A 26,534-nucleotide genomic window follows, 5' to 3' on the forward strand; every position below is an offset into this window, starting at 1 on the left:
AGAAATTAGGGAAATAAAATCAGCATTCCTACCAGAAATGTAATCTAAAACAATTACATACAAAGAATCAAAATATAGTTGCATGTATTTCTCATCCATTCAAAACCAGAGGTAAATTAACTTTTATATTTTGGGTTGTTATTATTTTTCTTCTGACATGCTAACTTCTGTTATCCCATTGTTTCACTTTCTAGAATATTTTACACTTAATTTCCACAGGGTGATTTCCACAAGACTGTCTACAGATTTTTATTGAAATAATCTTTCTTCCGTTTGATTGCCCTCCAGGCTTAAATAACTGAAAGGGACACTATCAGAAGGCTTAGAATCAGGATAAAGGGTCCTTCATACGCCTTATCTTACGTATACTGTCATTCGCGTGATAACATGAAGAGTGGAGCGCAGATGCATTAGCCAGTCTGACTGCTCTAGTCCAGTTCACTAGCATCTTAGCATCTCTCTTCTTCTCCGGGGCCTATCCTGATTTTTTTTTTTTTTTTTTGGTACCATAGCAAGTTACAGGATTTTTCTCTCTACTTGTGTTGTTGATTTCCTTCTTAAATTAATAAAGAGCCATCCCTTACCGTTAAAACCCCTACAGTACACCAGTTTAAATGTACCTGTCTCAAAAACAAGACAGAGAACTATCTAGAAAGAAACCTGATCTTTGTCCTCTGGCCTCTATGGACGTACACCTTTCCAATTTGTATCCCATTGGCTCCCTTTTGTTGTCTGATTGTTCTAGCTAGAACTTTGAGTGCTACATTGCATAAATAGGGAGAGAGTGGGCAGCCTTGTCTTGCCCCTGATTTTAGTGGGATTGCTTCAAGTTTCTTCTCACATAATTTGATGTTGGCTGTTAGTTTGCTGTGTATTGTTTTTATTATGTTTAGGTATGGGCCTTGAATTCCTGATCTTTCCAAGATTTTTAACATGAAGGGGTTTTGAATTTTGTCAAAGGCTTTTTCAGCATCTAACGAGATGATCATGTGTTTTTTTTTCCCCTTTGAGTTTGTTTATATAGTGAATTACATTGATGGATTTCCATATATTGAACCATCCCTACATCCTTAGGGTGAAGGCTACTTGATCATGATGGATGATCGTTTTGATGTGTTCTTGGATTCTGTTTGTGAGAATTTTATTGAGTATTTTTGCATTGATATTTTCACAAGTGAAATTGGTCTGAAGTTCTCTTTTATTTGTTGAGTCTTTATGTGGTTTAGTTATCAGTGCCTTCATGAACAAATTAGATAGTGTTCCTTCTGTTTCCATTTTGTGGACTAGTTTGAGAAGTATTGGTATTAGGTTTTCTTTGAAGGTCTGATAGAATTCTGCACTAAAACCATCTGGCCCTGGTTTGTTTGTTTGTTTGTTTGTTTTGGTTGGGAGACTTCTAATGACTGCTTCTATTTCCTTAGGGATCATGGGACTGTTTAGATAGTTTATCTCATCCTGAGTTAACTTTGGTATGTGGTATCTGTCTAGAAAATTGTCCATTTTGTCTAAAATTTCCAGTTTTATTGAATATAGGCTTTTGTAGTAGGATCTGATTTTTTTTTTTTAGTTTCTTTCAGTTTCTGTTCTTATGTCTCCTTTTTCATTTCTGATTTTGTTAATTTGGATACTGTCTCTCTGCCCTTTAATTAGTTTGACTAAGGGTTTGTCTATCTTGTTGATTTTCTCAAAGAACCACCTCTTAGTTTTGTAGATTCTTTGTATAGTTCTCTTTGTTTCTAATTGGTTGATTTCAGCTCTGAGTTTGATGATTTCTTGCCTTCTACTCCTCTTGGGTGTGTTTGCCCCCATTGGTTCTAGAGCTTTCAGATGTGCTGTTAAGTTGCTAGTGTAGGATCACTCCAATTTCTTTATGAAGGCACTTAGTGGTATGAATTTTCCTCTTACCACTGTTTTCATTGTGTCCCATAAGTTTGGGTATGCTGTGTCTTTATTTTTGTTAAATGCTAGAAAGTCTTTAATTTCTTTATTTCTTCCCTGTCCAAGTTAACCCAGAATTGTTCCTGTCTAAAGGAACCGCAGGGACAAAAATGGACCAGAGACTGAGGGAAAGGCCATCTAGAGACTGCCCCACTTTAGGATCCATCCCAACCCTGACACTATTGCTGATGCCGAGAAGTGCTTGCAGACAGGAGCCAGTATGGCTGTCCTCTGTCAGGCTCTGCCAGCACCTGACTAAGAGAGATGCAGATACTCACAGTCAACCACTGGACTGAGCTCCGGGACCCCAATGGAAGAGTTAGGGAAAGGACTAAAGGAGCTGAAGGGGATTGCAACCTCATAGGAAGAACAACAATATCAACTAATAGGATCCCTCAGAAGCTCCTGGGGACTAAATCACCAACCAAATAGTACACATGAGTTGGCCCATGCCTCCCTCCCCCTTCCCCACATATGTAGTAGAGGATTGCCTTATCTGGCATCAAGGGGAGGGGAGGACCTTGGTCTTGTGAAGGCTTGTTGCCCCAATAAAGAAGGATGCTAGAGGGGTGAAGCTGGAATGGGTGGGTGTGGGAGCACCCTCTTAGAGGTGAAGAGGAGCAGGAACAGAGGGGAGTTCACAGAGCAGAGACCAGGAAGGGGAACATCATTCGAAATGTAAACAAATAAAATAATTTTAAAAAGTCTGTTGTTCACAACTTTTAAGGGCACAGTATGCAAACATAAGCCCAAGTTACAGAAACCGTTGAGCACAAACAGATGTTTTCCACAAGTGATTCTTACTCAGGTGATCCCTGGAGATATGCTTAAAGAGTCATGGTCAGTTTTATAATGTCTACACTCACTTGTGAGGAGGGGCTGAAGCTCCGGTCTGTCTTAATGGATGCTCTGGGGTGACTGGTTCTCAGCAGACGGAGGATGGGCCTCTGGTACTCTGCTCCTGCGGTCACCATGCTGTAGGCTGGAGGGACTACGGTGGTTTGTTTCTGCAGGAGCTGTAAAATGGCCTGGATGTCCGTTGTCATTTGGGATTCAAGTCTGCAAGATACAGAAAAGGGAAAGATAGTTTTGAATAGTCCTGACCTGTAAAAATATCCGAGACAGTATCACCAGTGCCAACAAACAGAACTACATACAAGGAGCTGCTGTAAACCGGAAAGAGGGAGGGACAGAGACTCCCCAACTTGTCTCTTTCTGTAGAATCAATTACTCTGATACAGACCATCAATTTCCTATGCAGGTACTCACTGAAAAAAGAGTACATACAATAAGCTTTATCTGTACAAAATTATACTGATTTTAACTTATAAAATACGTTTGAAATATTGTAATCTTCATCGTTTGATTTTGATTTAGGTGTTCTCTAAAGACTGTGAACTGTTTTTTTCCCTTCCTTCAAAGACGAACTCAGTAACATGTTTCTTTATGATTACAAACTCTCAGGAAAGCATCTTACAAAAATTTGTATTTTCACTCTGTGCTGGCTAATCTTGTGTCTTCTTTACACACAAACTACAGCTAATGCGAAAGAAGGGAACTTTGACGGAGAAGACTGGCTGTAGGGCTTTTCTTATTTAGTGGTCAGTGTGGGAGGACCCAGTCTGTTGTGGGTGGTGCCATCTCTGGTAGTCCTGGGCTTTATGAGTTAGCAAGCCATGGGGAGCAAGTCAGTAAGCAGCACCCCTCTATGGCCTCTGCATTCAAGTTCCTGCACTGTTTGGGTATCTGTCTTGACTTCTTTTGATGACTTCTGTGATATGTAAGTTTAGGTCTAATAAACCTTTCCTCCTCAGGTTGCTTTGGTCACGGTACTTTCGACCCCCCCCCCCCAACATTTAATGCTGTTGAACATTAAATTCCTTTCCTGTTTGTGGCCCAGAGCTTTGGTATTTATGAGACAGAGCAAACTTAATGTTTACTTGCCTCTGTGACCCATTTGGCCTGCACCATGTATAAACAACTATTGCTTTTCCCAAAGCTCACACGTTGTTAAACCACTCATTTTAATATAAAATTCTTGAGAAATATGGCAAAATGCATGGTGTGTGCCGGGTCCCAAAGGAAACTCCAAATCCTCAAACTCCAAAGTCTGTCCAAATATCCAGAAATGAGTTCAAACTGGACTTGGGATTTCTGGCTGTTGGAGAAAAGGCTGCATTCCTCAGGAACTTGTGAAACCAGTTCCCACTGGCCAGAAGGAGTCAGGACTTAGAGATAATTAACAGATACCTCTGGCACTTTCCAGCTTACCAAGGTAGCCTCCAGCCTCCCTCAATCTCTCCTCACTTTGTGTATATCTTAAAGTGCATGCTAGCCTTTTAGCCTATCTCAGCTCCTTCTCTACCCTAAACTCCTTCCAGTTCCTTAGTGTTCCTTCCTCCAGATACTTATCCTGCATCTAACCCAACAATGCTCAATACTTCATCCTCCTGTGTTCTCTGGTCCTCTTAGCACTCTCACTGTGCTTTCTGTATACTCTGCCTCCTGCTCTTCTCCCTACCCCCATCCAATATGCTGCTCTGGACTTTTCCAGAGGCTTCTGTCTGTTTGTGTCTCTAAAAGAAAATAATACCACAGAGATTCATGTCAGCAGTTACTTTACTGAGCCCCCACATACATCTGGTGCTGAAACCCTCCATGTAGTTTGATTCCCTGTGGACAGCTTAAGATAAGGGATTTTGTGGGTGTAAGAACAAAATTTGAACCATATGCATTTTATAAAGTTCTTTGAATTATCATATTTGTGCTTGTGAGTTAGCACTGAGTTAAGAGAGAGAGAACAGTAAAACTTAGAGTCATTTTCTCAATCAAATATACATAGTTGTAGAAATTAGCTTTGATTTTAAAGAGGATAAAAATCTGGAATACATTAGAGAAGCTATATATGATTTTTCACTTTAATTTTGAGAAATACCTTTCTGTGTAGGGAGGCCAGTCTAGTCTACATTTACTTCTCAAATGTCTGGAACTAATGGGTTTACAGGTGTGCCAGGCACAAGGTACTTTTTGCCTTTTAATATTAACATTAACAATAACAATAAGAAACATTCTTTTTGAATGACAATATATTATAGAATTTTCTTTTCACTGGTAAATATAACTGGAGAGTGCATTCGTACTCCTCATACTAATCGCTTATAAAACATATCTGATTGTGTCATATAACGGTCACTGCTGCACACTGAAAATGGAAAAAATGCAGGTATCAGCAGTTGATGCCTAATGTAATTGAGGTACAAGTTAAATAAAATAAACAATATTATTCGATTTTTATGAAACACATTTTCATTTTATGCTTTAAGATTCCACTCAAATTTTATCTGCACCAAAAATTCTTCTCTCATTTAAGTCAGTCAGAATTATTTTGTGATGGGGCAAGGCAGTGCAAAGGTTCCTCCCTTTGATATTCTTGCTGAGGCCATTTCCATTTTAACTAGAATTTGATCTCTTTGATGGAAAATCACATGAAAATCTACCCGACCCTATTCTAGGAAGGCAAGGTCAGGATGTACTAGCTAACTTGTCTTGACTTTGGCTAAACCGCAAAGCTCCCTGCAGCTGCTGAGCAAGAGACCTGGTCATGGTTTCTGCCTTTTAAAAACCTGTGTTATGGACACCAGGGACCACATCCAGGTCCCGCAAACACTTGGGTGTGGTCCTAGCAGGCTGGAATAGCAGTTCTTCAATTGGCTATGCACTGTGTTTGAATGGTTGTCTTTGGTAAGCGCCCCATAACTGTTTCTATGTCCCCTAGCCCTGAAATACTAAATTCAAGTGTCTTCATGAGTATTTGTGCGAGCTTATCCTATCAATGGCAACATCTAAATGGTGGATGAATTATAGGATGCTCTGTGCTACAGTTGCCAAAAAACACCGTGACTGTGAAATGACTTAGCTATGGATTATGGAATAAAAGTTCCACTGACAAGTTGGATTCAGGGTGATGATATTTCTGAGTCCCGAAAAGTTTTTGTTAAACAGAAGCAGTGTCTGAGAGAAAAAGAATCTCCTAATAATAGATTTTATTTAAATAATGTTGTAGACCCATTCACAGGAAGGTATGTCTTCAGCACCCATATGCCTGGTAATTGCAGTCTGCTGCGGTGAGAACATCATGTCAGGCAAAATGGCCGACGGAGAGTGAGACTGGAGACTATTCGTGTTAATCGTACTTAGGTAAGACTACAGACTGCCGCTATCAGCTTGTCTTTGCTATTTGTTGCATGGAAATTTTGCCTAAGAAAATTGAGACTAACAGCAAGGTTTATCAGCACAGAAATATCTACAAATCAACTCACCTGAACAGCTTTCTAATAAAACACAATCAAATATTCCTATAGCAGTCTCACCTCTCTTTGCCCATCAGTTTATTATGTCAGGAATTTACCACATTTTTCTTCTTTTATGGTTTAGATATAAATCGTGCCTATTCTAGGCGGTTATTCCAGTCATGGAAGAATGATTTAACCACTGCATTAATCCACAGGTAGGCCTGTGATTTGATGGTCCTACTGGGAAGCAATGGAAACTTTCATCCTGGAGAGTGTATCCTTGGGGGTTGATTGGAGTCTCAGGCACTTTTCTGGTATTCTTTGTGTCCTATGAGGGGTGCTGTCAGACAAGCAGCTGTACACACCATGTTTTCCTTCACCACAGCCCAACTAATCACAGAAGTCAACATCAGAAATCAGGAACCACTATAAAGCTTCCTTCCTTTGAAGTTGCTCTTCTAGCATTATTTGTTACAGCCTGGGAAAACCAAACCAGTTCCCTACCTTGAAGGCCCAGACCACAATGTCCTGTGAACACTGTACCTTGTAGTGCCCTTTCTAAGTCTTGATGCAGCTGAGAGTCTTAGTCTCCTTTCCTAAGTTATTTTTAACACTTTTCAAAATTATTTCTTTTATTTTTTTGTGATTACAATATAATTACATCATTTGCCTTGCCCTTCCCCCTCCAAACCTTGCCATATATCCCTTCTTACTTTCTTTCAAATTCTTGGTCTCTTTGTTCATTAATAGTTGCTATATACATATATGTATATTGTGTTATGCATATACATAAGTATATATTATACATATACTATTCCTAAATATATAAGCATTATATATATATATATTCAAGATTTTAAAAGTGAATTAGGTGATTAATATTTGTATTGGGCACATAAGCAAAAGAAGGTATGGTAGTAAGTGTCTTTGCACTGTGTAATTTATGCTATGGTCAGTTCTGTTTGCTGAATTAGAATAGATTCTTCTGAGACTAAAGTACTTGGAAAGAATTACAGGGAGGTGAACAGAAATTCTAGTTTTCCTTTATTTTTAAAATGCAAAATAGCACAGTTTTAGGGGGTTTTTCTTGTTTGATTTTTTTGCCTTATTGATAAAGTTGTGGAAAGAAAAAGAATAGTTTTACTCAAAGAGCTGTTATCAATCAGATTTGTCTTAAGGTAGGAAGGAGAGATGGGAACACTTTGATACAATGATATTAATAATTGAATGTGATCTCATTATTGTCAGGGCATGTGTAAGAATCAGAGTTTGGAATCCTAGAACCCACATGAAAATTTGGGCATATATGGCTACCATCTTTAATGTCAACATTTGAGAGGCAGAGAAGAGAGATTCTGAGAGAAGTCTGGATAGCTATGGGAGCCAACTGACAAGCTCTTAGTCAGCTGAGACACTTGGAGTGAATACATAGAAAATAATCAGGAAGGACATCTAGCATCAACTTTGACCTCTACACATGCACACATATATACATAATCATAACCGTTGTATATGCACGTGCACACACCATACAAATACTAAAATAAGAAAGTGAAGGACATGGATGATGAATTGTAACAGTAAATGCAGCAGCACTCAATATCATGAGAGTGACGGGCAGCAGACACATTGCTTTGCGGGTTCGGCAATAAAAAGGCCATTGACAACTTTTACAAGTCTTAGGTCATTTTATCTGTGATCCTTAGTTTAGCAACATAGACTACTGCTGGCAGCCTTGTAATCTGCACTTCTCTAACTTACCCAGAGAAAGGAGTACATGTTGAAACTTGAGAAGCTCTGCTGTGTGATCAAGCATTTGTAATTTCTCCACCTATGTATATATCTAGGCCCACCATATAATATATAAGAACACTTATGTAAACCTTTAAACTTACATGCAGCTTAATTGGCCACTAATGCTGGGAAAATGAAGTTGCAACAAAGGCTGCTCAAAGTAATTGATTAAATTTTAGATTTAATGTTTATATTTGTAATGGACAACAATGTAAGAGTTCACAGATCTACATTTGAATGAGTGCCAACCAGGGTAAATTGTACTCTCAGAAGAGGTAGTCTATATTAGACTTTTCAGTTTTGTTTCTCTATATGCTTTACTTTAAGGAACAAGTTGGAAAAGAGAAGCTGTTGAAGGTGGAGTTCAATACAAATGTCACATTTCGAACTTTAAAATTGGACAAGCTGACTTATAACATAAAACATTTGTGAAGATATCAGAGATAATTGAAAAATTAGTCAAGAAGAACTACTAATTGTGATAGCAATCTAAAACATGCTTAGAAAGCACTCCAGATGCAGGAGCGTGTCAAAACATATTTAGCTCTATTTTTATCAGTGGAAAATATGTAAAATATGCTAATATAACAAAACTATCTATTATTACTAATGGATAGTTAAATTCAAATGTGTTCTTGCCATATATACTTAGAAGTTTCTACTTTCAGTTCTAGGACACATAGAAAACAATTTTATATATCTTAAAAATATTTTTGATATTAATGACTAGACAATAAAAACACTGGACACAATGTTTTTTTTTGTAAATCTTAAAGACTGGTGCAAACCTAGGTGTTTATGTGAAGCAAGAGAATGCCAGTAAAACAGATAAAGTGAGATGATTAAGCACTACCTAGGCTGCACATAGACATTCTATTTTTTCCCCAGCCCTTACGTTCTATTTTTATACAGCATGTGTGGTCTCTATGTTCAAATAGACTTTACTTTGAAGTTCTTCATCTAGAAGAATTTGTACATGTACTAGACATGTAGAGATGTTTTCTTATTACTATTCATTAAACAATGCAGCCTAACAATTCCAGACTTAGCATTAACATTGTATCATGCGTTGTGTTTATGTGAAACTGATTTAAAGTGTGCAGGAGGATTCTGTGTAAGTTGCATGTAAATGGTTTTAATTTTTATAAAACGTTGAACATACATGGGTTTTGGTCCCTAAGCGATATCTTGGAACCAATCTTTTGTGGATATTAGGCTATGACTGTAAAAAAAAGAACCAATGTAGCTGATAGGTATGAAAAATGTGATTCTAGGAATGTTTACATGACTTCATCTAGTCAGTCATGAATAGTTTAGTGAGCATAGTTTAGATTTACCTAGAACAATGGTTCCCAACCTTTCTGATGCTGCATGTTGTAGTGATCCCCAAACATAAATTGTTTTGTTGTCCTTCACTACTGTTATTTTGATACTATTATGAAATGCAATGTATGCAGGATAGCTGACATGTGACCCCTATGGGGTTGCGACCCACAGGTTGAGAATCATTGTGCTAGGCTAACAAATTCTGTGCACTACGTTGGTATTTATTGTGTTAATTAAATCACTGCTCTCTCTATAATTTACTTTACACTCTTTCCCAAGAAGAGCAACATTCTACTGCCACTACCAGCATAAACTAAAGAAGTAGAATGAAGCATAGATAGTAAGTAAATTATATTAGCTAATTTTCATGGCTATGATCTAATACCTGACAAGAAGCACCTTGAAGGATTGGAGGTTTATATGACTCAGAGTTTGCGCTTACAGTCTATCATGGAAAGGAAGGTGTCTTACTTGAGGTTTTATGGCTGCTAAGAGACACTGTGACCACAGCAATTCTTATAAAGGAAAATATTTAATTGGGGTTGGCTTACAGTTTCAGAGGTTCAGTCCGTTATCATCATGCAGGAAATAGGGCAGCCTGGAAGCAGACATTGTGCATTGAGAGGTCTACATCTTGATCCACAGGCAGCAGAAGCAGACCCTGTGCTACACTGGGTGTAGCTAGAGCATAAGACCTCAAAGCCCTACCCCACGGTGACACACTTCCTCCAATAAGGCCACACCTACTGCAACAAGGCCACGCCTCCTAGTGGTACTACTCCCTATGGACCAGGCATTCAAACACATGAACCTATGTGGGCCATTCCTATTCAAACCAGCCCAGAAGGCAGGGCAGTAAGTATGTCTCTCAGCTGTGACAGCAGGAGCATGAAGCTGCTTGCTTACATCTGGGTAGACCAGGAAGCAACGATAGGTCAGAAAGTATGTTGAGCTATAAATTTCACAGCTGCCCACAGTGATCTCCTTCTTCCAGCTAAGCTTCCCTTTGTAAAAGTTGTACAATCTAGGACACAGGATCACTTGCTGGGGAATTCAGGTTTAACGTATAAGCCTAGGGTGGGAGCATGCCACATTCAGACCATTTTATAAACAAATCATTTATGTTCTATGGATAAAACCTCAACTATTTTGAGAATAGATGGGTAGTTTGGAGACAGACAGACAGACACACACACACATACACACACACACACACACACACACACACAAACTAGGTAATAGCAAGTTGTATAAAAGATTGGATGTAACAAGGAAGATGGGCAGTTATGAAAGGGATGAACTTACAATCCTGGCAGCCCAGGGCTGATAACTTTCTCCCCAAATTAAACTAACTTAGTTACACTTGATGCTTTTGTTTGTTTGTTTGTTTGATTATTATGGCTTCTCATGTGCTTTGTCTTTAAAAGCCTACCAAATCCTGTGACTGTTGAAGAGGCTGTCTGAGGAGCAATGGCTACAGCATGGTATTCCAGGCCTTGCCTCTCTAGGGCAGAGCCAGCAGATATCATTTATACAGAAGTTGAGTTTTGGTCTATGGGTCCTCTGGCTCTTATGTCCATATTACAGACAGGGAAGAAGGATGTGTCAGAGAGGAGAAAGTTGTCCAATGAGGGTTCAGGTAGCATGCTTTTTGGTCACGCTAGCAGAAAATGTATGAATTACCGCTTCTGCCTCTCTTTAATAAATCCGCTGTGGCCTTTGAGATGCCTTATTTTACACTGCAACTGAAGGTCATCACTGCATGAAACTAATTTCTAAACACGCTCAGGGCAGTCACCAGGGTTTTATTTTTCTAACGTTTTCTTTTGAGGCACGGTTTCCCTATGTAGCCTTGGTTTGTCTGGAACTTGCTATGTAGTTCAATCAGGCTCGGATCTCAGAGACTTGCTTGTCTTTTCTGGATGTTTTTTGACCAATTTAACTTTAAGTGAGTCAATACAGACTTGAATAAAGTGCTGCTTCTTTCCCCAAACTGGAACTGCTCTTCACGTTATATCGTCTAGATGAAAGGAAAAGGGGAAAAGTGGGGCTCGCATCTTTTACCTGTCAGGTTTTTAAAACATTAACATTTTTGAAAAGTTGCTGAGTAACCATTCTCATTTTTTTTTTTTTTTTAATGTCACAGCACAGGACTAATTCAGGAGAAACAAGTAAATAGGACACCCAGATTCAAAGGAGGAGGCTCTCAGTGAAAAAGGGAAATGTAAATTATTTTGAGGGCGTGAAGGAGTTTTTAAGATTCAGATGACATACAAATGGAACGGTACGCAAATGTAGGCTCCTCAGTGACACAAGTGTCCTGAGTTTAATCTTCTTGGATACGTTTCAAAGTGTACATGAATAAATTCCTCCACCACTGATTTACCTGTTAAGTTGCTCTTGAAGCAAATCTAACCTCTGCTCCACTTCCCCATAGGTGAGGTCGCTTTCGGTCTCAGAGATGCCCCAGGCAGCTCTCTGAAGTCCTGAGGGACTGCATTCTTCAGGCTGAGCCCGGGCATGCTCTCTTTCCCAGCTGTGTGTGTCAGTGATATCTGTGGGAAAGAGCAAAGGGCAAGGTGTGTCAGCTTCCTCGGAAGCTCCTTAGTAATACAAAGACACTTGCAAGGCAGGCTGGAAGGATCTGCAGGCATCAGCCAAGACAGAGAGAAAGAACCAAAAGGGTTCAAAGACATGACAACCTCCATTTCCAATCACTAACAGAACCTTCACCTGAAGAGGCAGTGTTATCTCCCCCATCTATTTTCATAAGATTCACATTTTACAACCAGTCATTAGACTTGATTATAATATTTTCTTTTGTCTGTCTGTATGTCTGTCTGTCTTCCTTTCTTTCTTTGTTGTTAGTGCTGAGAAGACACGATGAACAAACTCAAACTGACCCAAATAGCTGTGATTTTATACATTTCGGGAGAAAATAGCAAGTTTTGTTTGCAACAATTTACCTAAAATGTAAGATTGTTAGGACCCCCTACCCATAGGAAATTTTCACACATCGTGGCTCAGATTACAGGTCGAGAGGGAAGTGTAGGTCTTCAGGCTTTCTTAGGCCACCACAGGCTGGTGCTGCAGCAAGGAGCCACTGTCCCTCAGACAGGAGAAGTCTTAAAGGTCTGCTGCTGCTAGTCTGTGCACTGTATTGAATACAGTCATATTGTTTTCTAGAGTTTTCTTTTGGTGAGTCTTTTATTATTAATATTTTTATATTAATATACTTTGAAATAACCCGCCTAAGTGTTCAATTCCACTCTTCTGCTGTGCCAGGTGCTCAGATTTGGACTCTGCTAAGCATGGAGGAATTGAAGACCCAGGCTCTGTGTGACTCTGATGAAGGCAATAGAGAAGGATCGTGACCATTTGTTATATAACACACACACACACACACACACACACACACACACATTTATATATATATATACACATTTATACACACACACACACACACACACACACACACACACACGTACTTCCCTATTTTCATGCTGTTGGTATTTAGAGATGAATGTATACTACTCTCTTCCTCATTTTTGTCCATACTTTGATTGTTCCAAACCCACTTTCTTCTACAAATGAATGAAGAAAGTTTACTGGATTCGGGAGGTTATCTCAGAGATTTAAAAAAAAAGAGCAAATTTGTCATGGGAGGACCAGAGGGCAGGAAAAAGACACCTCAGATGGATCTTCGCTTTTCCACAGAAGTAGCTTTGCATTATAGAACATGATTGGGTTTTGATAGACATTTTGAAAGAAAGTCTTGACAGGTAGCTATGATTAAATGGCAAAGAAAGTTATTACATAAAGATATGGAATTTACAGCCTCAGCGATTTAAAAAAAAAAAAACTGGATGGAAAGTAACTAAATTTGGGCAGGATTAGCTATGATCCTAGAAATAGGAAACAGAGTAGTGGGACTTCCTTTCCACGGCTTCTCTGAAGGCACACTGGGGGATGTGTTGTACACCCCTTTTCTAGGCAGGTGACAAAAAATGTGTTCTCTTCCAAGGGTTTTCGCTCCCTATCTTTTATCATTAAATGCATAAACATGTCTCTAACGATGAGCTTTTTATTTCTATCTCAACAGGGGTGGATATAATGAAGAAATGATCATAACCGAAGACAGCATGGGGAAACCAAGGCCAGGTTCCTTGTTTTGTAGAATGGCTAACAGACCTCAGAGACTTCCCTGTGACATCCAGAGAAGGCTCCTGACTAAGGCATCTTTAGTTGGGGCAGGATCTTGGTATTTGGTGACAGAGTATGTTTTGTTTTTTTGTTTTTTGTTTTATTTTATTGTTTTTTTTTTTTTTTTTTTACATTTTATCAGACAGGGAGAAATGCGAATACAGAAGTGAAAAGTGAAATTGCAGATTTCCAGAGAAGTGTGATTTCTTATTTACAGACATTTAGACCGATTTGCAATGCGAGGGCCCAGCATAGTGTCTTAGTAAACTAGATTCTCTACTCTGTGTTGGTGATGCTAAGTCAGCGTGTAGGGCATGCACAATGAGCTGAATGATGCCAGGGACTGTCCCCAGTTTGTTTTCTAAGTTCCATTTCACACAGGAGCACTTCTTTAGAGAGAGCGAGAACTGACAGCATTGAAAGCGATGTAACATCCTCACGAGCTTTGTGCCCGAAACCTCATTGAACTGCTGCCTCTGCTTAACAGCTCCCTCATCTCACGATCATGCAACGCATTGATTTTTTTTAAAGGCCACTGGCGAATCGCATGCGATAAATTATGGAGAATAGCATTTTTTTCTTTGACCCTTAAGAAGAAACGGATTATCTTAGCAGAGATGAATAAAACGTGTACTGTGATACCGAGGCTTCTTGATTATAATTTAATTTTTAATTGAAATCTAGAGATGTGTGATTAACTTGTGTTAATGGTGGAATGAGAAATAAAGAGTTCAAAGAGAGAGAAACCCTGGTTAGTCGTCGTAATCAAATGAGCATCCTTGTAGACACCTTCTAAAAATAGCTCAGACAGTATCTGCACTTGGTTGCCTTGGAAAATGTTGCTATAGTTGCAAGACACTTTTCTGCAAATGGATGAACAGAGGGTAAACCTTCATTTTCAGGGATCACGATTTCACCACAGTCTACATTTGACCTCAGCATCAGGAAGGCCAAAGTCATGTTAATTTTTCCTCTGTTTTAAGTTTTGCTTAAATGAGTCCTTCTTTGGGGTGACAAGTGCCAGAATACAAGGGAGTGAAGGTGCCTATTGATAATGAAACTAGAGTCCAGTGCCTGCAGTAACTATATCTATGCCCATATCTATCTCTATACTTGCATATTGGAGTTCATCATTATTATATGGTATTGCACTTTGACTGGTACTGGGGATCGATCTTTGCGTGAATTAGGTTTTTAAATTCCTCATTGGTTAATTATAATGATTAGCCATGTTAATGCTGTCATCTTGGCTGAAGCTTTAGGTCGTTCATTTCCTTTGTTGCTAGACATGCATATTTAGCTGCGCATTATCAAGATAATTATTCATGACTTGAATGTGGATTACTTTATACATTTTTGAAAACATGGATATTTGGAGATGCTAAAATCATTTGAAAATGTAATTTGTTGGGCAGAGGGAAGAGTTAATTAAAAGTTGGAAGAAGTGAGATTTATAAAATGAAGGGCATTTGAATTCACTGTCAGGGAGAATCATTATAAAGTCAAAAATCTCAAAAAAATATCTTTAATGACTTGTCACTTGAGAGCCTAATATTTAAGAGGAAAATATGGTTTTACAAAAATCGTCCTCGAATAATTTTGCACATAGCAGATATTGTTCAGTCAGTTTTTCAGAACTTTGACTTCCAGGATACAACCTGTTTCTATTTTTAGTACTACCCAGAATCCATTTTCATAAATAACTAAAACGAGGTATTTGATAATCACATCTAATATTCTATTCTTCCACTGTGATGAATGAGGTACTATTTCCATGCACTTCATCAAGATTTTAGGTTGTCTAGCGGACATGTGCATGTATTCTTAGCTTATTGCCATGTAAAGTCATGACAGGCTGATGTGACACAATAGGGCCAGGAGCTCTGGTACCTAACCATTCGGTACTCAACAACATATTGTTGTTTAATATTCCCATGAAGTGGTGGTGATAACTAGTACTTAGCCTCTCAGTGATATATTTTTCTATCTTCCCAAGCAAAACATTCTGGTGTTCTTCATGTTTGTTATAATCTTTTTGATGTTTTGTGACACTGTCTTTAAAGATGTATATTTATTTTTATTTATAAGCATATATGTGTGTGGTATTGGTCTGTATGTGTACCATGTGCATGTATAAGCAAGAAGAGGACATTAGACCTCTGGAATTACATTTCCATCCATTTGTGTAGCCTTAAATGAACCTAGGCGCTTAGAACCAAGTCCAGCTCCCCTGCAAGAGTAGCAGATATTATTAAACACTAAGCCATCTCTCCAGTTCTGTGTGATGCTCACTTAATTTTCACATGTAAATTAAATAAGTAAAGAGTTGGAAAATAAGACCTAGTAGAAAATATTAAATAGAGCTTAAGATTTGATTCTAGAAAATTTAGTTATTGTTTAGTAATCATAATCAGTTGGTTAGATGACATTATTTTTTCTTAAAGATGCATAACATGGGTCCCGAGGTTGGCCTAATACTTTATTCAAGGTCATAAAGGGTGGCAAAGTTGTTTTTAGAATCCAGGCCTTCTGACCCACATCTCTAGGTTCACTTAAATAGAATGATGTGGCTAGATATATAGATATATAGATATATAAATATTTAGATTAAATAGTATCAATCTGGTACATTTTTCTGATTGTTCTTCCAAGAAGCAGTTTAAAGTATTCTTATTTTTCTCTCCTTTACATGAGATCTGAAAAATCAAGCATATTGCTCAGCTTTTGTGTATTTTCTACAAAAAAACTTGTACCCTCGGTTTTCTCTTCATAAGAAATGTGAAATGAGAATGTTTGCAAGACTATATTTTACTTCAAGACATTCCTCTTCCTTATAATTCTCAGTAAAATGCAACACTGCTTGATTTACAGCACTAATTGGACGGAGCTTTCACAGTAGAATGTCATCTGGCTAAAGTTAAGAAATTGGTGGAGAGGTGCATATGCAAGTTTCCCTTTTTGCATGGTGGTGGTGGGGAACTCACATATTTTAATCCCAGCACTGGGGAAGCAGAGGTGGGCAGATCTTCAGGAGTTCGAGGGCCATCCTGGTTTACAAAGTGAGTTCCAGGAGAGTCAGGGCTATACAGAGAATCCCTGTCTTGAAAAACCAAAACTAATCCGATCAACCAAAAACCCTGACTTGCTAACCGTTAGTAAATGGCCTCCGATCCTCTCTTCCTGTAATCAGATGGATTCAATAAGTTGCCCATAGCATTGTGCTTAGTCTTACACTAAGTCTGGTTGGCCATAAAAACAAACAAATGAAAAAAAAACAAACAAAAAACTCAAACCAAACCAAACCAAACCAAAACAACAACAAAAACTAAGCAACCAACCAACCAAGCAAAAATCAATCAATCAATCAATCAATCAATCAATCAATCAAATGAAAAAATTTCTAAACTAAAAGTTTTTGGGGAACGATGTTGTAAAATTATGCAAACAGTTGAGTCATGATGTTGAGTCTGAAGATTTTTAGAACATTTCATGTATAGAAAGGGTTAGAAGGACCTGGGCTTGTGCAGTTCATGGTTTTGAAAAGCAGCCCTTTCCTGTCCCACAATGATGAGAGCCCACTGATGCTCGCTCGTACCTTTGCAGGAGTGACTCCTTTTATCTGTGTGAATTCTTCCTGAGGGGGGCATTGCTTCTTCACCATGGAGTCTGCTTGCTTTCGCCATTCTTGGAGTGGAATCTACTGTTCCCAGGAAGAGTGGCTTTTGCTCATCATCGATGGAGGAGATGAAGGAAGACGATCTGCTTTTCTTCTCTTCGAAGTGCTTCTTGGAACTCTGATAACGTCTTATCGTATCCGTGGAATCGTCAGCGTCATTTGCACTGTTTTCTTTGCTAAAATCTGCCAAAGGAAGTTTATTTTCATAGTAAATAACCAAACTTGGGGCTCTGTGCACATTAAACTACATGGCTGTAAAGTAAACTACCTTTCACCGGTAGGAAAAATGTCACGCGGAGACTTCTAAATTCAAGAGTTATTAGATTATCTTCATGAAGTAAATCACTCATTTCAAATTTTAAAGAAGATGAGCGAGAACGAGTTTATGTAGTAGAGAAGCGATATAAATTACAATTTTTAGTCTTAGAATAAGGCTTATCATCACTTGAGGAAATGGAACGACTGGGGAGGATGTGTCTTAATTCTAAAATACCACCACTATACAGGTTGTTTTTTCTTTTCTTTTTTTTTTTTAACCTTTATGCTCTATCATCTGTGACAATCATTCACACCTCATAAAGGTCAAAGCTGGAAGCCACTTCAGTGAAGTCTGGCAGGCTGAGTTTCAGCGTTAGCTCAGGAAATGGCCTTGACATTGCAGGGCGTTTGGTTGTACAGCACATTGCAAAGAATAGAGTTTAAATACAGTAATGGAGGTGGGGTTTTTACCTAATCGCATCAAGACTACTGATGCATAGTGACTGCTTCATAGAGACATGTCAGGATGATCCCAGCCCTGAAGGTTGTTTTAGAACATATTCCAGCAAGAAAAACTCAGAAACACATCTCAGGACTTGTTTCTATTAGTGTCCTGGGGAGAGAGTGCAATTCTCCATCTGGTTCCTGCTAATAACCAACCAACAGAACTCCAAGAAGGTATATCATTTTCTAGAGAAATTTTTTTTTAAACAGTGTCCCCATCTACTCTGTTCCTGGATGTGCTCATTTTGTTATTTATAGAAGGCCAAATGAACAGACTCAAGGCCACTCCAGAGAAACTTCCAACAGCTTTTCAAAATTCCCATATGGCTAAGAAATGAAACAAAGATGCTTTTTCCCTTAAAAGAAAAAAGAAAAGAAAAACTTATAATTAAAACATATTAAATACCAGAAAGCAGCCCAAGGTAAAAGGGCGGCAGTGTTTAGAAATAAGCCTCATTTGAAAGGAGTATATTATCTTATCAGTTGACGTCTAGCAAATACAGAGGGCCTAGTGTATTTTCTCTGTGTACCACACTTGTTCATCAAATTCCGTAATTCTTGTAAGCACTGCAGACCCTTTGGCTGTCGAGCCATAAAGCAATGATTATTACTCTAGGATTTACACGTTGCCACCCAACCACCAATCTAATTGTGAATATTCAGATCCGCACACTCAAAAGTCCTTGTCTCCAGTGTCATGGGCACAACTCTCCTTACATTCTAGAGAGTTCAACCTTCCCATCTTCCTCTCTATTTTCTTTCTCTTGTCTCTTGCAGTGTCTTCCGAAAAGATGCCATCAACATTCATTCTCCCTTTCTTGAGTCGATCACTCAAAAAACAACAGCTACCAAATTTATTTTAGGAAGTTTGAGAAGAGAATGAAAGCTTAACTTTTCTACGTTTTTACTGTTCTACACTTTCACAGCATGCGTTTCCAGCTCCCTTCCTCATTTAATAGTCAGAACAGAGTGGAATTTATATGAACTCAAGATTTCCATCTTCTTGACATTCTTTATCACTATAACATGGGTCCCTAAGAGGAACCCAATTTAAGTTAAACCAGCCATTCATTCAAGTGCCTGACTCATCCAAGTATGAGTAACAGTAGACAGGATGTACCACAGAAGGGTAGCCTACTTGGTCACATTCTGGTTTGTAGTTCTCTGTTATTTAAATCCCTACACATGGAGGTTGGAGAGAAGTCTCAACAGTTATGAATATTTGTTGATTTTTGAAAGGTCGGGTTCCAAGCATTCACATGGTGCCTTGAAACCATATGAAACTCTACAGACCTCACACGTTCTTCTGGCTCATGTGGGTGCAAGCTACACACTTAGTATACGTACATTCTGGCTATCCACGGAAAAATATTCAGTCTCACCTTCTATAAAAACCCAACCTTAACTTACTAACTCATGGTTTGATATCAGTTACTTAGACACAAGACATAATGGGTTAACATGGATGGATTAAAACAGGCTGGTTTCAACTTAGGAGAGGTACACAGACTGGGTGAGTAATGGATTACTAATATTCAATACAATAGTCTAAAGATGCAAATGATTTCACATATACAGATAATTATTTCATATTCACTTGTACTATTTAGCGTGGGTTCTTTTTTGTTTTTTGTTTTTTTTGGGGGGGGTTGGGTTTTTTTTTGTCAGCTTTATAACAACTAGAGTCATCTAAGAAGAGGAAATCTCAGAACCATTCTGTCTTCCTCAGAATGGCCTGTGGGGAATTTTCTGTCTTAATGATTGATGCAGGAGGACCCTGTCCACTGTGAGAGGTTCTGCTCCTGAGAAGGCAGGCAGTTCTGGGTTGTAAGAAACGTCTCCATGCTTCAGTGACGGACATTAAGCTGCAAGCCAATTAAATTCCTTCCTCTTCAAACTGGCCCAGTATTTTATCACAGAAATACTCCTAGCAAGAAGTGCAGGTAAATGAATAATGAAATAAATCGGAAAAGGTTGATGTTCTCAAACGTTTCACTAGATTATGGCTGCCTCTGTGAACAGCTGCTTTGATGGAGCCTCCCCAAAACAAGCTTCCCTGTTGAATACTAGCTAAATTAAAAGTTCATTTTTTATGCTACGATGTAGAAATGGAAATGACAATCCACTTGTAGACTGAAAATAGAAACTGTCATGTTCAGTCCGGATTCTGGCAGGTGTAATTCATGTGATTGAGCTGTTGAAACGCTGTTATTAGACGTCTAGTACTAGATTTTGATGGCCTGTTCCATTTCTGCCTTTTTGGAGAAAAACTGAATTATTTGATAGCCATTAAACAGCACCATGGAGCACTTTTCTGCATTCTCCTCATCTTCTGCGTGCCAGGAAAACATTGTAGATATAGAGGTTATATTCTAAAGAGATCTGAGGAAATTTTGTCTTTTCTAGATAAGAGATAACATAACCACCTGCTACCAACATTTATAAAGAAGGCATTTTATTTTCTGCTTGTTTAAGTTCCACACTTGCTTTCTGAATCAGATGACTGTAAGTCTTTGTTGTAGGTTTTTCTTCTCCCATTTCTATGAGCTGACAAGACTTTTCACTTCTTTCTTCTCTCACAGGGCATCCTATGACATGCATGGCTTTCCTCATAGGTTTCTCTGTAACTTCAGAGTGAATTCAAATTCATGGATTTAAACTTGTTGATGGAATGGCTGACCCAGCTGTTTTACAAATGATAATACAAATAGCCCCCTCATCAAAATGTCTGGGAATAAATACTTAAACCCCTTCCATCTTTTACAAGTTCTTCCTTTCAGATTGATTACAACTTGTGTTAGTCAGATCCGACAGGGAGACATAACTCTTGGTCAAAGAGAGACATTTAATGGGCTCTCTAGGCCTTTGGGTTTTATGATTCCCTCTGGTGACAATTTGGAGCTAATCTGAGTAGCCTCTAGCCAGACAGTTTAGAAAACATTTCATTAGGAAGTTAGAGGCAGGAATAAATTTCTTGTCTTCAAGTACTTTAGGTTCTCTGTAGCTTCAGAGGCTTGGAAGGGGAACCTAATGTAGGTTTCCATACAAATACAAGATTAAAGAGACTTACAAGCTAAAAATATCAGTTATTTGGGGAGTTGTCTAAGGATGCACAGTTTTATACAGGATAAGCAACATCTGAAGTTCAGCAGGATAAGGATGTGAATGTGTAGTGTGCTTAACACTTGCTAAGAGAAGACCTTAAATGTTCTTTCCACATGGAGGAAAGAAGTTATGGCTATAATGAAAAACTTGATTATGGGAATCACTGTTTTTGTTCTCCCTCTCCTTCTCCCCCCTTCTCTGTGTGTGCACGAATATTCAAATGTCTCATTATATATTACAGTTGTATGTAGCTTTTGCTTTTGATTCCAAAGATTGTAAAAGGAAAGAAAAGTTTCACAAACATAATGGGTAATAAAAATTAGATAACTATTTGTTAATGGGGAGTGTCAGTGTCGGAACACGGTCAGAAGAATGATGCATGGTGAACAGTGCCTTGGGGAAACTGTGAGAGAGGATCCAGGGAAAAAGGCAGAGGGCCTTTATCTCAAGTGTGTTGTGGTTCCCTGTATTGTGTTTTGGACATGATTTCACGCCTCCTGTGGCAAACATTTACATTCAAATATTCATTCTTGTTGGATATCAGAACATAATTTAGAAACTAGTTTGGTGAAAAGATATGATGAGTATTGTCTTTAATGCACCCTGAGTCTGGACCTGGCATTCTGCCTTTTTTTTTTTTTTTTTTTTTTTTTTAGTGCTTTCCCAGATACAATCTATAGTATGTTTCTGCATATTGTGTTGAAGTTGGTCTGTCTTGGGAAAGTTCTGTGAACAGTTGGTATGTGCTTACTAATGGCCATTTACATGATTTTCTGAACTCAAACAACCTTACTTTGATCATTGCTTTTTTTTTTTTACATTCCTAATAAAAGTACACTGAAACTGTGATAAGATCGTCTACAGGACTAGACTATTATTTGACCCATCCTTTCAGGTCTTCAGATCCCAGGTCCAGAGGCAGAAAAGTTGACAGGGGTTTGTATATCTCTAGCTCTCTCTATCTCTATATTTGTCTCATCTCTATCTAATCTACATCTCTATATCTATATCTATATCTATATCTATCTACATCCACATCCTCATCCATGTCCATATCCACATCTATATCTTTAATATCTATCTATCTATCTATATCTTATTATATATATATATAAATGTATATACATCCACATCCATATCCACATCCATATCTATATCTATAATCCATATATTACAAACAAATCCCAATTTTTGGGATTATATGCATATATCACCATGACTGGAAATCATTTATTTTTGAGAAAGATAACTCAGAACCAAGACATCAAATTATTTAGCCTATTTATTCAAATGGTTGATTTTTTAAAAAAAATTATAGATTTATATCTTGCCTTCTCATAAAATAAAGTTTAACCATGCACCCAATAACTTCTTCAGCTGATTTCACTGATGTCATATTATTTTGGAGGAATATGTTTAAAATATAGTGGATTATAGCTCATATATGAAATCACTAAATGTATAAAGTGAAAATATCTATAGTTACCAATAGAAATAAGAGTGGTAATGAGTTTAAGGCGCTTAGAAGGTGTTCTCTGCAATTGTAAATTTTTTCATTTAAAATGTCAGTCTCTGTTTCCTACTTTTAGGATTACAGTACGTAGGAGCAACTATGTCCACTGGACAGAAATGAGAAGTATACTTTCAATGATTTCCACCCATTTGGTTGTCACAGGCACACATTCCAACACTTTTTCTCTTGTATTGTTTCCATATTTATTACTGCTTTCCATATTTAGTTTTTAGCACTTCATTATCGATAATAAACTTCCCTGTGATTACGACAGTGCTGGAGTCCTGTGTCATAGGGAGCTGATTAAGTAGACATGATCAAAGCAGTACACACTACGAGTGCTTATTTTGTTTCTGATCCCACACATTTTTCAGATGGAACTTAATTGAGGCTAGTTATTTACTGTATAGTTTGTCTTAACAGTCTTGGAAAAGGAGGTAGGAAAACAGGTCCACAAAGGATGAGTGGAAGTCAAGGTAGGTACTTTGCTGATTCTGACTGGGAACTTGAGCACATATGGCCAAGCTAGATCTGTCTTTGGGGGGTCACACGTTTTGTTTCTTCCTCCTTTGATAATGATTCCAGGTAACCCAGGCTTTAGGTGAAAAATTCCCCAGCAGTTCATTTTCATAGAAATTCACAGTATCAGCAGGTACAGTAAGTCATAGTGGTTTTTTTTGTTTGTTTGTTTTATAACATCAGCAGTTTCTAAGTAGTAAAACCAATTAAACAGTCCCCCTTTCTAAATAATCATTTTCTTTCCAGCTCACAATTTGCTACAAAAATGGAAAACCAAGTTTTTCAGAATTCAGTAGAAATCTTTTCTCTGCTATCCAATAAAAAGGATGTAACAAAATTTGAAAAGCGTAGATGGATAGGAGCTGTAATTTAGAATGTTTTATTGGTCTCTTTGTTACTTAGTGAAAAAAGTTCTCTTCTAAGTGGAGACAAATTTTTAAAAAATATGATTTGAGTAAAATAACTGAGCATTTAGTATATTTCAGATGCTCACTGTTGTATAAGTAAGAGGATGATTGACATATCCACAACATTGCTGCCATTACTAGATTACTAATGGTCATTGGTACTCTAATCATTTGTTAGTGATTACTTTTACACACTCTTATCTATAAGAGTTGAACAGCACACTCCAAATATTGGATCATGTACATCCTATTGGTGTATATATGTACATATATGTTTGTGGGCATGCAACTACATATTTTATAATATCCTATCCATACTATCTTTTCTGTGTTAATCTGCATTCCACTTTACCAATATGGAGTGTGTTTTACTCAACGTATACATTATAACTTTGTAAGAGTATTTCTAAACCCAATTCATCACTTTAGCAAACTCAGGAGTAAGCATAGTCTAACTTTGTAGACCAGTTAAGTAGAAGTGATTTTTTTCCATTGTTTTGGTCATTTGACCAGCCATTTCAATTTCCATGACAACAGAATACATTGCTGAGTTATCTTTTTCTTTTCCTTTGCTTTATGTAGCAAGAAGATTCTACTTCCATCTTGGGAACTCTAACATCTCTACCTTTTCTGACCCTAGTTACATAAGCGATCCTAGGTACTTGAGTACCAGAAGTTAAAAAAGGAATTTTTTTTCCTGTTGGAATGTACATTTATTTCCTTAGAAAAAAATCTGAAGTTCATACAGACAAACCACCAGCATCAACAAATTCATTATGCTTAATTCAACTTGGCAGAGGTTCTGGCCACTTCTTTAAATATGCTCTATTTGCATATCAAGTTGGACATGGTAAGGGCTGAAAGCCAAGAACTTCCAGGGTCATGTTGAGTGGGCAGTGAGAAACTATGTAGGACTTTTCTCAGTCTGCCTGTTTCCTGACCTCAGGTACTTCTTGTCCATGGTGTCTCTGCCAGTCAATTTCATAAGACATTAATACTCTTGGAATTCAACATTCAAGGACTCGTCAGTAAGCTAACACTAAAATCATTGGTGTATACCCTGGGAAGCTTTTACTTTATATAGCTTAAGGTCCTTCAGTTTTAGGGAATGCTCTGGAAATTCTCTATTCTTGTATACTGACCTCTTTTTCCTCCTCCCCTTCCCCCTTCCCCTCTCTCTCCTGTGTGTGTGTGTGTGTGTGTGTGTGTGTGTGTGTGTGTGTGTGCATGTGTGCTTTCTAAAAAATAATTTTATGTCACAAGATGTGGCATGAAAGGTCACCTAAGATTAGAGTGATGGGGACTAAATTGCTTTCAGCAAAATTTGCACTTGCCAGTAGCAGCCTAGATTCCTGAAGACTTTGACAGAAGCCGTGAAGCTCTTGTTTCTCATTGTCCAACTCACGCTAACACACTGGCTCGCCAGGAAACTTCAGAATGATACAGGAAGGCAAATCTCTTGCCATCTACACTTTATATAAAATAGATCTCAAAGACTAAGGCTGAGGTTAAAGAGAATGTCTTAAACATCAATAGAAATGTCTGGGTGTGTGAACAGTGTGAATTGGGACATGATTTCAGGGCCTTATCAGAAGATAAAAATATAAGATTATTTGCTTTGAGAATGGGGAAAGTGAACAAGTTTGAAAGTGGATTTAATAAATCTTCAACCCTATTGGAAACAATACTACACAGGCTACATCACCAGGCTGTTCCTTATTTCCAGTGAGATAAAACCATGAGATTAACACCAGGATGAGGGAATTAGATTAGGTCTATGGAAACAGCTTGACATCAGTGGTGCTGTTTTAGAAAAAAGTCACTGATAGAGTAAAGAAGGTCACTGCAGAAAATAATTTGCCTATTTATGAATACTTTATGCAGTTGGTTAAATGATTCAACTATTGACCCAAGACAAACAACACTTATCAGATGTTTTTGTTTCTCTTTTTCCTAACGGCATCTAGAGGGTGGTAAAGAAAGAAGAAACAATTATGCCAATAGTACAAACACAGGGTAGGCTTTGACAGTATTATACGAGGAATGTACCTTAGGAATTCATAATAAAATCCTTTTGCATTTAAAGTGATTAAGAAATGCTCACGTTAAATCTATCGAAAACCATAATTTAGGAATTGAAAAATGGTCTGGTCTGACTCTGAGTTGTGAATGTATACTTGTGCTTGGGAAAGCTTGTTTTAAAAAGGGATGAAAATTCTCTTTCAATGAATAACATATGCGAGAGCACAGAAACAATGCACACAAAAGAGAGAGCAAAAAAAAATAACCAAAAAAAATAAATAAATAACAGGGGTTGGGGATTTAGCGCTTGCCTAGGAAGTGCAAAGCCCTGGGTTTGTCCCCAGTCTGGGGGGGGGCGGAGAAGAACCAAAAAGAGAGAGCACTTAGTGAAGATTCCCCCCCCCATCTGTAGGTTGCCGACTTGTCCCATTGAGTATCTTTTGCTTTACAGAAGCCTTTCCGTTTCTTGAGGTCTCATTATCAATTATTGATATTATAGCCTCAGCCATTGGTTTTCTGTCCAGGAAATTTCCCCCTGTGCCAATGATTTTGAGACTCTTTCCCACTTTCCCTTCTATCAGGGTCAGTATATCTAGTTTTACATTGCGGTTCTTGATCCACTAGGACTTGAGCTTTGTGCAAGGTAATAAATATGGATCTATTTTCATTCTTCTATATATAGACTACCAGTTAAATCAACACCATTTATTGAAGGTGCTTTCTTTTTTCCACTGTATGCTTTTGGCTTCTTTGATCAAGTGACCATAGGCATATGGGTTTATTTCTGGGTCTTCAATTCTGTTCCATTGATCTACCTGCCTGTCTCTGTAGGAATACCATGCAGTTTTTATTACTATTGCTTTATAGTACAGTTTGAGGTCGGGGATGGTGATTCCCCCAGAAGTTCTTTTATTGTTGAGAATTCTTTTGGCTATCCTTTTTTTCCCCTCCCATATGAAGCTGAGAATTGCTCTTTC

General features: G+C 38.0%; 1 protein-coding gene across 4 annotated transcripts in view; it reads right to left on the minus strand.

Moving 5' to 3' along the window:
* Kcnh7 (potassium voltage-gated channel subfamily H member 7) overlaps positions 1–26,534 on the minus strand; it is a 489,779-nt gene that overhangs the window by 1,131 nt on the left and 462,114 nt on the right. For all 4 annotated transcript variants that reach the window (XM_032903393.1, XM_032903394.1, XM_032903392.1 and 1 more), the window contains 3 exons: positions 17,149–17,412; positions 11,737–11,905; positions 2,805–2,997 (listed from right to left, as the gene is read on the minus strand). In XM_032903393.1, coding sequence (XP_032759284.1) covers positions 2,805–2,997; positions 11,737–11,905; positions 17,149–17,412 — 626 coding nt within the window. The remainder of the gene's footprint in view (positions 1–2,804; positions 2,998–11,736; positions 11,906–17,148; positions 17,413–26,534) is intronic.

The sequence above is a fragment of the Rattus rattus genome, chromosome 5, assembly GCF_011064425.1.
Source record: "Rattus rattus isolate New Zealand chromosome 5, Rrattus_CSIRO_v1, whole genome shotgun sequence".
Lineage (NCBI taxonomy): Eukaryota > Metazoa > Chordata > Mammalia > Rodentia > Muridae > Rattus > Rattus rattus.